The 13,456-nt window shown below is 38.0% G+C and overlaps 1 protein-coding gene across 1 annotated transcript in view; it reads right to left on the bottom strand.

Annotated features, from left to right (window-relative positions):
• Positions 1-664: 664 nt before the first annotated feature.
• LOC133275131 (ubiquitin-conjugating enzyme E2 E2) overlaps positions 665-13,456 on the bottom strand; it is a 210,618-nt gene continuing 197,826 nt past the window's right edge. Inside the window, exon 6 of the mRNA XM_061464928.1 lies at positions 665-1,451. Within this exon, the coding sequence (XP_061320912.1) occupies positions 1,354-1,451 (98 nt within the window). The 3' untranslated portion in view covers positions 665-1,353. The remainder of the gene's footprint in view (positions 1,452-13,456) is intronic.

Raw genomic sequence — 13,456 nt, 5'->3', positions numbered from 1 at the left:
AGAGACAGGGATTTTCCAATATGACTTGCAACACAAAGAACGAACATTATAGATATCAGCATCACACTATATATTTTCTAAATCACAATACCCACGCATTTCCTTAGCCAAGTGTAAGTTTTCCTTCTACTGCTGCATATCTAAAATTAGCCTGAAGGTCAACTCTGAACAGAAATACCCTTACCATTGAACGTGCTGGGAATGATTAGTGCAATGGGCTCAATTTTCCCACCGAAACCCTCCATTTATTCTTTTAAATAACAGTTGGTTTTACAATTAAAGAGCTTGGAGAAAGGCAAAGTGAGGGCTCCTGTATAAAATCATCATCAATATTCTGCTTTCCATGCAAGGCTATTTTTATAGCCAACTATTTTAAATGTAATGAGATGGATACAGTGAAAGATATAGTGAAACCATAGTATAAAAGATGCAGCAAGAGGCTTCTGAATAGCTAGGCTGAGCAGCAGCATGTGAAAGAAAGGCCTTAAAATCTGAGAGATGTTTGTATATGAAATACATACACAATGAAGAATTCCAAGTTCAGAGATGCGTTTTTGAGAAGAAATTAATAATTTAGGTCTAAAACTGCTTAACCTGCAGTTGTGTTTTGAGAGGACAATGCAGCCTATACTGCACAAATGCAAAAGCACCGTCTTGCAAGAAGTGCATTTATCAGCCACAGTGTTTTATTGAGTGTTTTAATAATACAAGTGTACATCAACTGATCCACAGTCAGAAGTGGCAGGTCCCTAAGAAATTTACAAGCACTTTTTTTTCTTTTTTTTTTAAGTAAATCAAAATACATATTAATTTGTTCAATGCAGTAGCCTTTTGCGTGGGAAACAGAAGGCTAGTGATAAACACAGTCTTAGTAATGCACAGTGATTCTTGATTTTAAGCTTTTATACAAAACTTGTTCCCAGTAGCATGCACCCACCATTAGACTTCAGTACAAAAAAATAACCCTAAACACTACATTTAAGTAGAAATGAGATATAATTCTGAATTCATTTGTTTTCCCCAAAACCACATGAAAGAAAAAACCAAAAAACAACCAAAACCCACACATTAATACAAAGCTTTGTGACAAAGCTCTATACTATTACAGATCCAACATTCTTTGCACTGATAACGAAAATTCCCTGTCTACATTTGAGGGAAACAACTTTCAAGTTAACAGAACAAAAAAAAAAACCAAACCAAACAAATAAAATAAAACAAAAAAAGAAAGTAAGGACAACCTTTTGTCACAAAATGGTTCGAAATTTAATAAAAAATAAAAATGAAGGGAAGGGCTATTGATGCACTTAGTGAATGTGCTTGCACAGGTCCAGCAAATCCTAGAGTAGGTTCCTATGTGGCATATCGCTTGGTCCACTGTCTGGCCATTCTGTCGTGTTCTGCTCTGTTAGTCATATACTGAGTGGCAATACTTCCAACCAGGGGGTCAGCTGAAAAGGAAACACAAACTGTGAAATACTTGTCAGCCTTGGAAGGATGAAAAAGCTATTCTTAGATCACATTGATTCATCTCTCTTAGGTTTAACTGTAAGAACAAGATGCCTGCATGTACTAGTCCCATTCTGACAGCACACATGCATACAAGAGGAAACGAAGAAGATGGAGAGGACTTGTCTGGCAATTATACATTTCTGGTAAACATAACTAAAACCATTTTACAAAATTCTGCCTCGGAAACAGATGGTCCAGCAATTCTATTTTGAGCTAAAAGTAGTTTTCAGGTGATGTCATTTATGATAATTAGACTCCCACAAATATCTGTACTATCACCTAAGAAGATGATAGGATTGAATTCTATTATCTGGTTCAATGTTTTTTATTTATTTCTTTATTTTTAAAAATACTTTGAGTTTTACAGCATAAATAAAGATAAGGAATTAGGGCAGTGAGTACTATTTTCAAAGCAACAAAAGTTAATTCCAGACTTTGGGAATTGGTATTTGATTTATGGAATCTTTCTGAACATTCATATCGCCAGAAAGGCTGCATGGTTTAGTCTGGATCTACAAATTACTTTAGAAATAATTAATCAAAAGCAATCAGTCCTCTAAGAAAAACAAACCCAGACAAGGCTTTCCCAGAAGTGACTGTATGTAATCAACATTTTTCAGACAGAATTTTTCTCTTTTCAATTTAAAGTAGGCAAAATGCATAGAGATTTTCCTTTTTTTGGGAACCCATACTCTTAATATTTCTTCTGAAACAGCATATTTCCTGAGACTGTACCATGCAAGTTCAAAAGCACTGATACCTTGTTTGTCCCTGACTTATGACAGGTGAACATAGCTTCTTCTGAAAGCCAGTTAAAAATCAGCTTTGTAGTTGACTGAAGATGGTGCCATTGAACAATATGAATCTGGCTTCCCCAGTACAATCATAATCTGAGTGTGGCTTCTGCATTATTAACTACTGAAATTCCTGGGACTACATGTCAGGCCTTCTACAAAGCAGAGTAAATCTGAGCTTTTTTGTTTGTTTGTTGATGATAAGAGAAATATGCTGGCTTAGCCAAAAATCAGTTGATTGTCTTACTGCCAACTTTAGTGAATATCAGTGAATAATATCTAATAAAAAAAATCTTCTGCTTTGAACATATACCCTGCACTTTCAGGAAGAGCCCATGATCTGAATCTTAAGTTTGCACCTTCTAAATTAGCAAGTCAGGTTATCACTGTGACTGCAATGCACTAAGCACTGGTAGTCTCAGTCCTGCAAACACTTTCTGCCTATGCTTCCCTTTAATATCTTAATGTATTCAGAGGAGGTCACCAAGGCCTGGACTTTGCTAATTTCACATGCATGAGCATCAAAGACGCATATCTGATCTAAGATATATTTAAAAAGTTTTAGACTAGGAAGTATATCACATCACCTTTTAACTCCTCATCGACATTCTCATAGGTGAAGAACTATATAAGGGATTACCAGACGGATTTTGTTCTGTGCAAATAGGAGGCTAACAGTCTGTGGGTATTTATTTTATTTGAGAAGCACTGCAGGGTAAATGGGGAACTTGGGCAATGGGAGAGGACATTCCTCTTGGCAAACACTTAGGGAGTAGCCACAGGGAAACCTTTTCATAATGTAAGGGTAGCTTGGGGATGATCCTGACAGCACTGTTGTGAATTCCCACACCCTCCTGGGACGTGACACCACTGTGTGAAGAAGCACTTTCACAGACCCATGGTCACACAGAGATTAAGGGTTGAACTTGAAAGGAATCCTTGGAGCAAAATTTGATGAAGGTGCCAATTTTCATGCTGTTGGGGAATGTGGGGTTTGGCATCTGGCTGTGATGGGTTGCAAGGATGGCCTTATTATCTGGAAGGCAGCAATGTCTTGATAAGGTTTAGTGTGTATTTAAAGTGCTGCCACGAAGAACGTTCTAAAACCTTATATGAGTCAGTGAAATGTGATATGCTGTAGTAAAGGTTTACCCAGTTCAAATCTGAAAGTCTTTTATGTGTGGGATGAATGTTTCTGTGAAAGCGTCTTTCACATTGAGAGCTGTAAATCAATTTCCTTGATATACTGAGGATCATCCCCATGATGATAGATGACAATGTTTTGTTTTCTAGTCTGGTTTTCCATCTATATCTCCGTTTGGGAGCAAGGAAGTATTTTAACAACATATATCTTTGGAAGGATTTGGAACGTACAGGCTCTTCCTCTCACCTCATCCCAGCATGGGAGGGTTTCTACATATTTTTGGGGTGGCAGAATCAGTGAGAAGAGTTTTTGTAAGAATGTGTGGAAATCTGTTGAAGCCCAGTAAATATAGAGAACTAGGCTGTTTATTTATCCATATGTTCTCAAGCTTTTGTTTTTGCAGTGTTTTGTTTGGCAGTTGGGGAAAGAGTGGAGGTGGCAGCTTGTACAGAGGTCTACATAGTTTTTGTTGTAGGTGTTTAAATTCCCACCAAGAGAGTGACCTGTGAATCGGCTATCATCTTGGGTGCTTCCCTCGAGTCAGTGCCTCCCTCCATCAGTGTCTGCCTGTGTGAAGCAGGACTGCTGAATCAAAGAGAGGTCCTTGCCTGCTGGAGCATAAGCAGCATCAGCTGCATCCACAGCCAGCTAATGAGCGGATGCTACTAAAAGGTGCTCTGGGTAGCAACAGCGATAAGTTGTTCTTTGCTATTTGGTTATACATTTTATCGGTTATAACAGAATAAAAGAACAAACCCACAGTTTGGCAAAGCCACTTGCTCTTTTGAGAAACCAAACTGAGAGAATGAAAAAATAGCTACTGCCAGAGAGGCCCAGCTATTTTACATCCCTGTCAGAGGGTCTCAAGGTGTGTTGTCATTATACGTAGTTATTTACGATAACTTCAAAAAGGACTCTTCAACAGGTGTCTGAAGACCTGGCTTATTTTAACAGACCCTGTGAAGACATAAAACCTTCAGGAGGCACAACTGCTTTGTTTGGGAAGTCAGCACAGCTGGTGAGGAGAGAAATGGAGCTTACAATATAAATCGAAGCACCTAAGTTAAAAGATTTAATTCCGCATGACCCTTGGTTATCATGTCTGAGTCCTACAAAATACCAAGTATGAGGAAGAAACTATGGTTCCCATTAACTTCCTAAACTAAGTAGCACATATCTGAACACCACCTGGTTCTCAGATGGGCTGCACTGTTTAAGGAGTATTGTGAAATCTCCACCAGAAGAGCCAAATACATATTTATAAAACAAGCACTGCGCTAACTATCTAATTAAGAGATAAAAAGGAATACTGGCTCTCAAAATTCATAATGGCACTTTTTCCATTTTCCATTTCTCATTACCACGAAACTGTTTCTTATTTTCTACTTGTATATATCTGTGGGTTTAGTCTTGATGCTAGAAATCTGTTTCATAACTAGGAAACCACTCTAGGTTTTTTCTTTTACTTATTTATTTTTTCAAAAGAAGCATGATTCATCAGTGAATCAGGGCTCATTGTGGATTGACTCCAAACAGGACTATGTCCAAATGACAACGAAAGCAAGGGATCGGAATATAAAGCTATGCCAGAAATGTGTTATTAGAACAACCTAGTGAAAGAAATGAAAATAAACCCACACTACATTAATACCAATAACAGCACAACTATGCAACTCCTAGCCCAAAGGCGTAATGTTCTTTGGAACCTCTTGGATCACCAGATGCATAGTGCTGGTTGGAGAGCTGGAGTGGCATCACCTGCCACAGCCTCTTCCATGCCATAGGGGCAGGCATGGGTATCCCAGCCCTCAGGGTGCCGGTGGATGGAGAACCAGGACGAGGCAGAGCAATTGTGCGTGGCATTCTTCTTTAGGGACGGTAGCAACAGGACAAGGGTAATGGGTTCAAACTTAAACAGGGGAAGTTCAGGTTAGATATAAGGAAGAAATTCTTTACTGTGAGGGTGGTGAGGCACTGGAATGGGTTGCCCAAGGAAGCTATGAATGCTCCATCCCTGGCAGTGTTCAAGGCCAGTTGGACAGAGCCAGTGTGAGGTGTCCCTGACCATGGCAGGGGGAGTGGAACTAGATGATCTTAAGGTCCTTTCCAAACCAAGCCATTCTGTGATTATACAGAGCAGAAACCCAGAAATAGCGTTGTGGGTGGTGCTGGCTGCAACAATCTTATGTGAGGAGCTCTTGGAGTCATGCTGTGATGCACAGTGTCACCTCACCAGACAAGCTGCTGCAACTCGGGACCTCAAAATCTTTAAGGTCTCATAATTCCTTCTAGCCCCTGACTCTCACTTCTAGATATCTGCCCTAGGATGCTTCTATAAACTAGCTTGTTTAAAGCTTATTTTTTTATCCAATACTCTGATTAGTTCCATGTAAAATTGGAACACACACCAGGAGTTACAGCACCAAATTTCATGGTAAAGGAAAGCACAAGATTAATGAAAATATATTTAAAAAGCATGAAATCAAACAAGAATGGACGGAAACTAAGGTTCAGTGATGTAGCTTTCATAGAAACGTCAATCAAGAGAAGTAAAGTATGAAGAAAGCTACTGGGTGATTATAGGAAGGCTGCAGCTGCTAAATCCCCCCTCACTTACCATATGTAATCCTCATGTTCTATTAGAATTCATTAAATTACCCTGTATTTAAATGTAGTTTTGAAAGCTGGGCGAACTGGAACTTTTTCCTAGTTTAAAAATATTGGATGGGCTGCTCTACAATGCCTTGTCATCTTCTTTTGCAGCCACTTAATATGACTGTATAAAGGAGAACATTTGTGTCTCATGTCTGTTGTAAGGCTAATCAAATTTACAGCCCAATTCTAGGGATTTAATGCTATTGGGGATTTGGATGAGCTGAGGTTTGGTCATTACAAAATTTCAGTTGTGTTTAGTGCTGGTTATACTGCTTTACCATTCAGAAGACAGACTGTAATTCTTCTTTAAAACTACTTTTCCCCCAAATAAATGAAAATATATTGCTATACTGTATTTTTCTTTGCTTGTATTTTTACAGCTATTCCTATGTCAGCAAATAACAATTTCAGAGCAGAATTCATCTCCTGGGCTTTTCAATGCTCTTTTAAACATACAGCAAACATACTCTAGTGAAATAAAAAAATGGAGATGGTGTGCTTAACAGCTTGATTTCAATGTGCCTTCTCCATCAGCCACATGATATGCAATGAAATTCCAATTGGTAGTGCCAACATGGTTAGAGATGTAGATTTAGACTTAAAATGTACATTACGGGTGTTTGTATATATTATATATATATTTTATGAGCATTTCTAAAGTAGAATTATATTTCTATTGCAGTATTTTACAGTTTTAACAGAGAACAGCTGATGGAGCCAGTTATTAATCCATAACAAGTGGGTTCTCAGAAAGATTTCTGGAGCACCTTAAAAACTAAAACCCCGCAACCCTATGAAAATCTCAGAGTTTCTTCAGCCAAATATTTACAATATACTTTTTTGTTTTCTCTGGTCCAGGTTTAGATTCAGCTTTGTATCAGGGGGAATTGGAAGAGCAGGTCTCTAGATGAAGAAGAAGAATTAAACTGGAAGAATTTCCAAAGGTTAGATGTAACTTCAAAGGTCTTATTCCGTCTCCTGAGCTATAAAAGACCCCTTTTTCATAACTGTGAGAGGCATCCCATTGAGAGGCTCCATGGAACTATCTGTACTAAATCAGTCACCAAAAATTAAATCTGCTTCCTTTTCTTTTTTTTTGGACAGGCTGTGTGAGATGTACAAGAGAACAAACAAGTAATTTTTTATTAGTTGGACTTCAGTTACACGTATAGAAGAGATTTTGTCTTTTCAAATACTAACTGGTGTTTTTTTAGGGCTGACTGTTTCCAAATATTCTGCTGTATTTCTTTTTGAATTAAAAAATGGGGAGTGCTTGGGGTTTTTGAGAGATTTTTTTAGGAAAAGTCCAGGTGCTGTCTATGTCACCTATAGGATTGCTGCCTTGGGGTCATCTTTGTGGAGCAGCTCAAGCAGAATTGGTTACCCCCAAATTAAACCTTCCCCAAATAGAAGTTCATATTTTCAGTAACTACATCTTGTTTGGTGATTTTAGTGCAAATAGCAGTGCAGGACAGAATTATTCCCATATTGGCTTGCAGTGAAAGCTAATTTTTCTGGAGGCAATTTTTGTGGATTTTAATATTGCACCAACCTTTAAGAAATTGGTCCCAAAAGGCAAACTAAAAAATTAAAGAAAAAAAAAAAAAGATTGGGGAAAAAAAGTAGAAACTAGTAATTCACTAAACCACCAATTTTCTTAACTGTAGATGCTGATAACACGATGCACACTGAAAACATCCTTAACCTTCATTTAAAAACCCTTCCCAAAACTAATTATATTTTACTATGTTGTTTTCAGTGCCATCCAGGCTAGTGTTACAAGAAGTCCAGCCAGAGAAAACTGCAGACGAAAGCAGTTTCAGACAAGTGATACCAAGTATGTCACAGAACAATTTAATCTCTGAGAGGAAGGGATTAAGAGAAGATGACTTGTTTGTGAGTACACTTTACATCAGGAACTTTCCATAGTTAACCACGTCACCTAGTTTAAACTTAATGAACTCCTAGAAGACCGTGTCAAGGATACTGTTAGTCTTGATGTGGAAAATGAGGTATTTGAAATGTATCATAGTATCCTTCAGTGATCTTGCAGCAGCAGCGTGGCTCTCTTTTGCTATCATTAGTAACATGCACAGACTAAGTAATAGTTTGGAGGCAGAGCCAGGTGAAGTGGCACACTGAACTACTCCACTAACCTTTCACGTTTGAAAAGAGTACTTGAAATCAGGGCACAAGTGAAAACGAGTGCAGTGCAGCACTAACTCCTGTTTGTCCAGCAATAAAACTAGCCTCACAGTTGGAAGTCTCATCAACACACGTGTACGAACCGGAACAACAGAGTGATTCAAGTCAGAACAAAAGATGGTAGCAAGGCTATGAATTGCTTTACACACCCGACAAGCTGAACTACAATTTACTTATGACTTTCACAAAATCACAGTCCCAACTATCCGCACAGGATGTATTTAACCATCTACGAGGCTCTTTGAGAACTCTATGGAAGAATGATAACGTAATCAATAAACACTGTACAGAAAAAGGGGAACAAAGAAAATTAATTGTTTTAGTAAAGAAAAAAGGTAATCATTGGAGGAAAAAGGAACAAATTCTAGAAAGGTCTAACATCTTCTAGGAAAAAAAGTTGGTGAAGCTAATATCAATTTTAGCAATTACAGTTTACAGCAGAAATCATATCATATGGAGTATAATGAAATCTGCTTCTCATTTCAGGGACTATTTTTGCAGATTTGGCTGGTCACATCTCAACACTCTAGAAATATTCTAATACATACAGGCTACATCAGTGTGCTAAAACCTCAAAATATGCCTGCTGAAATTGCCTTAGAGCCCATGTACCTCATTAGGCTGGCTACTATGGTTGACACTGCTTTGACAAAGTGGACAACCATATGACCTTCCATGTTGTTCCCACCAAATGAAAATAAGAAGAGAGGCAGTAAAAATATCCTTTGACACAGCATTCTTACATACGAGGTGATCCAATGTGTTCAAGCTAGAAGAGACAAAGGGTGACTTCGTTATGACACTTCTCAGTTTCAGATAAAACCCAGGGTTGTCTTTCCAGGTATAATACTTGAAATAAGCAAATACAAGGCAAATACATAATAATTTGAGATACAATCATTGGAAACCAATCTGAATGTTTACCCTAATCACCTCTGCATCTAGAGAACTAGATGAAAACTGTGCTACATGCCTTAGCTTTTACTGTGTAACTTTAAAGCCCAAGTTTGCCAAAAGTTTTTGTCCCTATATAGGAAAGCCGATCTAGTGGTCACTATGCTAAAGCAGGGCTTAACAGTTTTGTACCAGTCTTTCTATGTTGTGTCTTTTTCCTGGAAAAAATCAGAGCAGGTGCAGGAGGGGAAAGGATGCAGGTGAGATCAAGCATGGAAGACCCTGAGGTTTTGTTCTGTTGTACAGCCAAGGTGTAGCCAGGACACACATCTGGGCAGGTAAGAAGGAAGTGGTCACATCATCCTGTTTGTAAGAGATGAAACTCTGGAGTGCTTCTTGGTCTTCATGGTCTGCAAGTAGTCACGACGACTCCCAGCAAGTTAAGTGTTCTTACAGTGGTAATTTAGTTTCCCCTCTGCAAAACTGGACTAATGCTTCTCCATCACCCAGGATATTCTGAGGATAAATATGCTAAAAATTGCAAAGTATCAAAGATGTGTATCATAAAGAGACTGATATCTGTGACTTGACTCTACATTTTGAGCTCTGTAGAACTGTCAGAAACACATTTGACTTCTGCTCATACAGTGATTGAAGTTACACAAATATTAAGGCATGTGTGACTTGATTCCAGTGTCCAAACTACTGTCTGGAGAAAAATGTCACCTATCTTCAAAAATAAAAGAGCTCTGCAAATCCAGTTTAAAAATTATCCATTTATTAAAATAGACATTTTGGATAGATGGAAGGAGAAATTAATTCCTTTCTCTAGACCTGCATTTGATTGCTGTCAGGCTACCTACCACAGATCTGCGTGAAAGATGAGACTGCCTAAGAAAAAGATGTTTCAGAAATAAGGAGTATTATTAACATGGCTTTTAAAGGAAAGCATTGGCAGTGATTCATCTCTGTATCTTGCCAAGGGAAATCATTCTTGTTTAAAGAGTAAGCTTTTTTTAAGTCTCCAGTTTTTAGCAGGAGTTCTATAAACTTCAATGGCTGGCTGGGAGTTAGCTGAGGCAATCATGGATCAACGAGGCACAGAGTACTGATCTTGAAGAGTTGTCTTTAATTAAGGAAGAACATGCATCTATTAGAAGTGCTAGCATGCTGGAACAATTAAAGTTCTGAAATAACACACTTAATTTTGATGCTTGGATGCGTCTCAAAATTGAAAGCACAGATGCATTAGCAATGTATCTGTTCGTAATCATGAACTCAATTGAGAAACACTCATGGCTATTAGAAAAAAATAATAAAAAGGTGTTAGTAAGTAAGAACTTGACATAAAAGACATTACATGGCACATGGCTTGATAAAATTTGCAGAAAAAGTTACAGCAATATACATTTTCCTTGTGGAAGATGACCGAGTAGATAATAAGGAAAACACAGCACTTGGATCTCAAAATGCTGTTAAGCAACCAAAATGCTAAGATCCATAATGTAACTGGCATGCATCCATAGGGTTTTAACTATATTTTCAGAAAAAAAAACCTGTGGATTCTTTTTTTTTGTCTCAATATTTACTAAAGGAGGGATATTTTATAGGAATTCCATTGTGTTTAGCATTTCTTTCATTTACAGAAAAAAGAACCAGCTTTCTTTTGAATTCGTCTCTTCTCACCTATAGATAGGCTACAATCATATGTAGTAAGGTAGATTTCTGAGCAAGAAAACCAAGAGGTCCAGTAGGATCCACTTACCATGTGAATTCCCAGGAGACAGGGAAAGGAGGAAATTTTACTGCAGGGCCTGGTCATTGGTGACATTTATATACTGAGAGGAAAATGAATCCTAAAGGCATCTTCACTTTTAGGAGACGGAATTGAATGTGAGCAATACCAAGATTTTCAGCTTAAACACATCAGAATCATTTTAGATCCGATGCAAGAGTCATGTGAACCCTGCTCTTGAATCTATACCTTTGTTCTTTTATTGCAATTAATACTTGGAGTAACTAGAAAAGCCTATGTTATGAATGCTGCTAATTTTGGTTTAATCTGATATATTCCTTATCACTCTATCAAATTTTGGTATTGACACATTTAAATCCAAAACTATGATTAGGAATCCCATACAAAATGTCAAGAATACGAGAGGCTTTTATTTACAAAAGGTAAAGGATTTTATCCCTGCTAAAGGCCAATAGAACTCTTTCTTAGCCAGAGACTGAAATCCTTGGCAAGTTGAACATCCCTTGGAACAAGAATAGGAACTTAGCTGTGCCTTGCATTAATACACCTTTTACTGTTACCCAATAATAACTCAAAAAAATAGGCAGGCCTCTCCATTTCCTCTACACTTCCATTTCTCCCAGGGAACACATTGAAGTAAGTTGCAGGCTGTATCTGGCTCATACGTGTCTAAGTTTGTATCTGCATCAAGAGGCAGTGGAAGGAAAATGCCTGGAAACTAATTTGTTTGGAATTTGTGTTGGTATGACCCATCTTTGATGGGGCTTTGCGAGGCTTTTTGGAACTGGAGGCATGGGTCATTTGAGCCCAGTTGTGTGACTGCATGTTGGGACTGTGCTGCATGTTGCCATCTGCATCTGTTGTCCACACTTTCGGAGGAGGCATCCCAAAATGTTACTGCATTATAAACACCAGAAATAGGGTGCTATCTAGCAGAGGATGGGACAGAGACCTCTTGAGTCAGTCTAACAGTCTAACGTGTACACTTGAAAGGTTTCTGACAGTCCAGAGCGGTGAAGTATGATCCCTCAAGTGCTGCAGAATTTGCAGCAATAACTGCACTACCAAAAGAGGCATCCAAGGAGGACGCTTGTACCAACAGCACAGAGTGGTTCAAGAAAGTCATCCTGCCCTGAAGATCAGTACAGGGCAGTTATGGCAATATTTCTGGAGGCTGGTTACTGAGGTGATATCATATGAAAGGAGCAAGGTGGTGTGAGCTCTGACAGTGACAGGAATCAGAAGGTGATTGGGAAAATGACCTCATTTAGTAACCAAATGGACTATCCACTTCTAAATTAATTTCAGAACATGAATATAATGAGGCTTAATTACAAACAGGTTCTAATAGGACTAGAAGGAAAACCAGGTTAAACAAAATAATTAGCATTCATCATGTAGGCAGGTTTAGGCCTTGGATTAGTTGCAATGGAGTTAGATGGTAATGCCGAATAAAGATTGGATTTATGGTATTTACAGCAATAATTTTATATTTAGTAACAGGTAAAATAACTTTATTGGGAAATCCTATCTTTCCTGTGTGAGGGGTCACATTGGCTCCACTGTCATGCCTGACTAAATGATAATCACTTTGACAAAAGATTTCAGGCACTGGCATAAAAAGACCTAAGGCTGAGCCATAGGAAAAAACTACACAAGGTAGAGATGGAAAGACATGGAAGGTCATGAAGACATTCCTTCTGCTAGTATAATATTGTGTCTTACAGTGTTCTACTTGCATGTCACCTTACCTGATGAGTATTATAAAGACCCAAGCAACAAGGATTCCAGCCTTTGAGAATTTTCTGAAATCTTAAAGTTGCAAATGCTCTGCTACACAGAAGGGCCTTTTTCTAAGCCTTGTGCAGATGGAAAAAGCTACAAACAATTTACTAACCAGAGCTCTATTTCTTTATCCTGTATGAATGTGAAATCTTGCAGTACAGCCCATCCTTAAATTACAATTACACCGTACATTTTGCTATTTAAGTAACTGTCTGCTACTCCAGTTAATGCACCTGAACTTAATTTGCTGTGAAAATAGAGATTCTGAAACACACACTGCATATAATTTGTTTTATTTGTTGCCTTTGATAGATTTGCAAACCTGTAAAAAACAAACAACCATTCCTCCTCTCCTGCTGAATAATGTAGAAAATCACCCATGCAAAAAATAGAGACATGTCTCGCAGTAGAGTAAATCATCTCTAAAGGTAGAATCTGAATGACTCAGGAATATTAATATCTGAAATCTTACTCATGAAAGGGAGAGACTAAATGATTTAATAGGTAACATACTTATATCCAGGATTATAAATTCTGCTTTTCAGGACTGACTCTACATTCTTGTTGTGAATCTGTTAGAAAGCCAAATGTAGCAGGCTTCTTTTCAGGAGCTTAAAGAATGTGGAGCAGTGTGATTTCTACGGTGAAATAAGAATAATTGCATTTTAAGAACAGGAAGAAGCAGCCTTAAAAACAGTTGCACTAATGGGG

Source organism: Pezoporus flaviventris, unplaced genomic scaffold, assembly GCF_033815535.1.
Source record: "Pezoporus flaviventris isolate CSIRO_AGI_PZ_B2104156 unplaced genomic scaffold, CSIRO_AGI_Pfla_v1 ptg000037l, whole genome shotgun sequence".
In the NCBI taxonomy this organism is placed as follows: Eukaryota; Metazoa; Chordata; class Aves; order Psittaciformes; family Psittacidae; genus Pezoporus; species Pezoporus flaviventris.
Note: the sequence above shows the minus strand (reverse complement) of the source record. Positions and strands in the feature narration are given on the sequence as shown.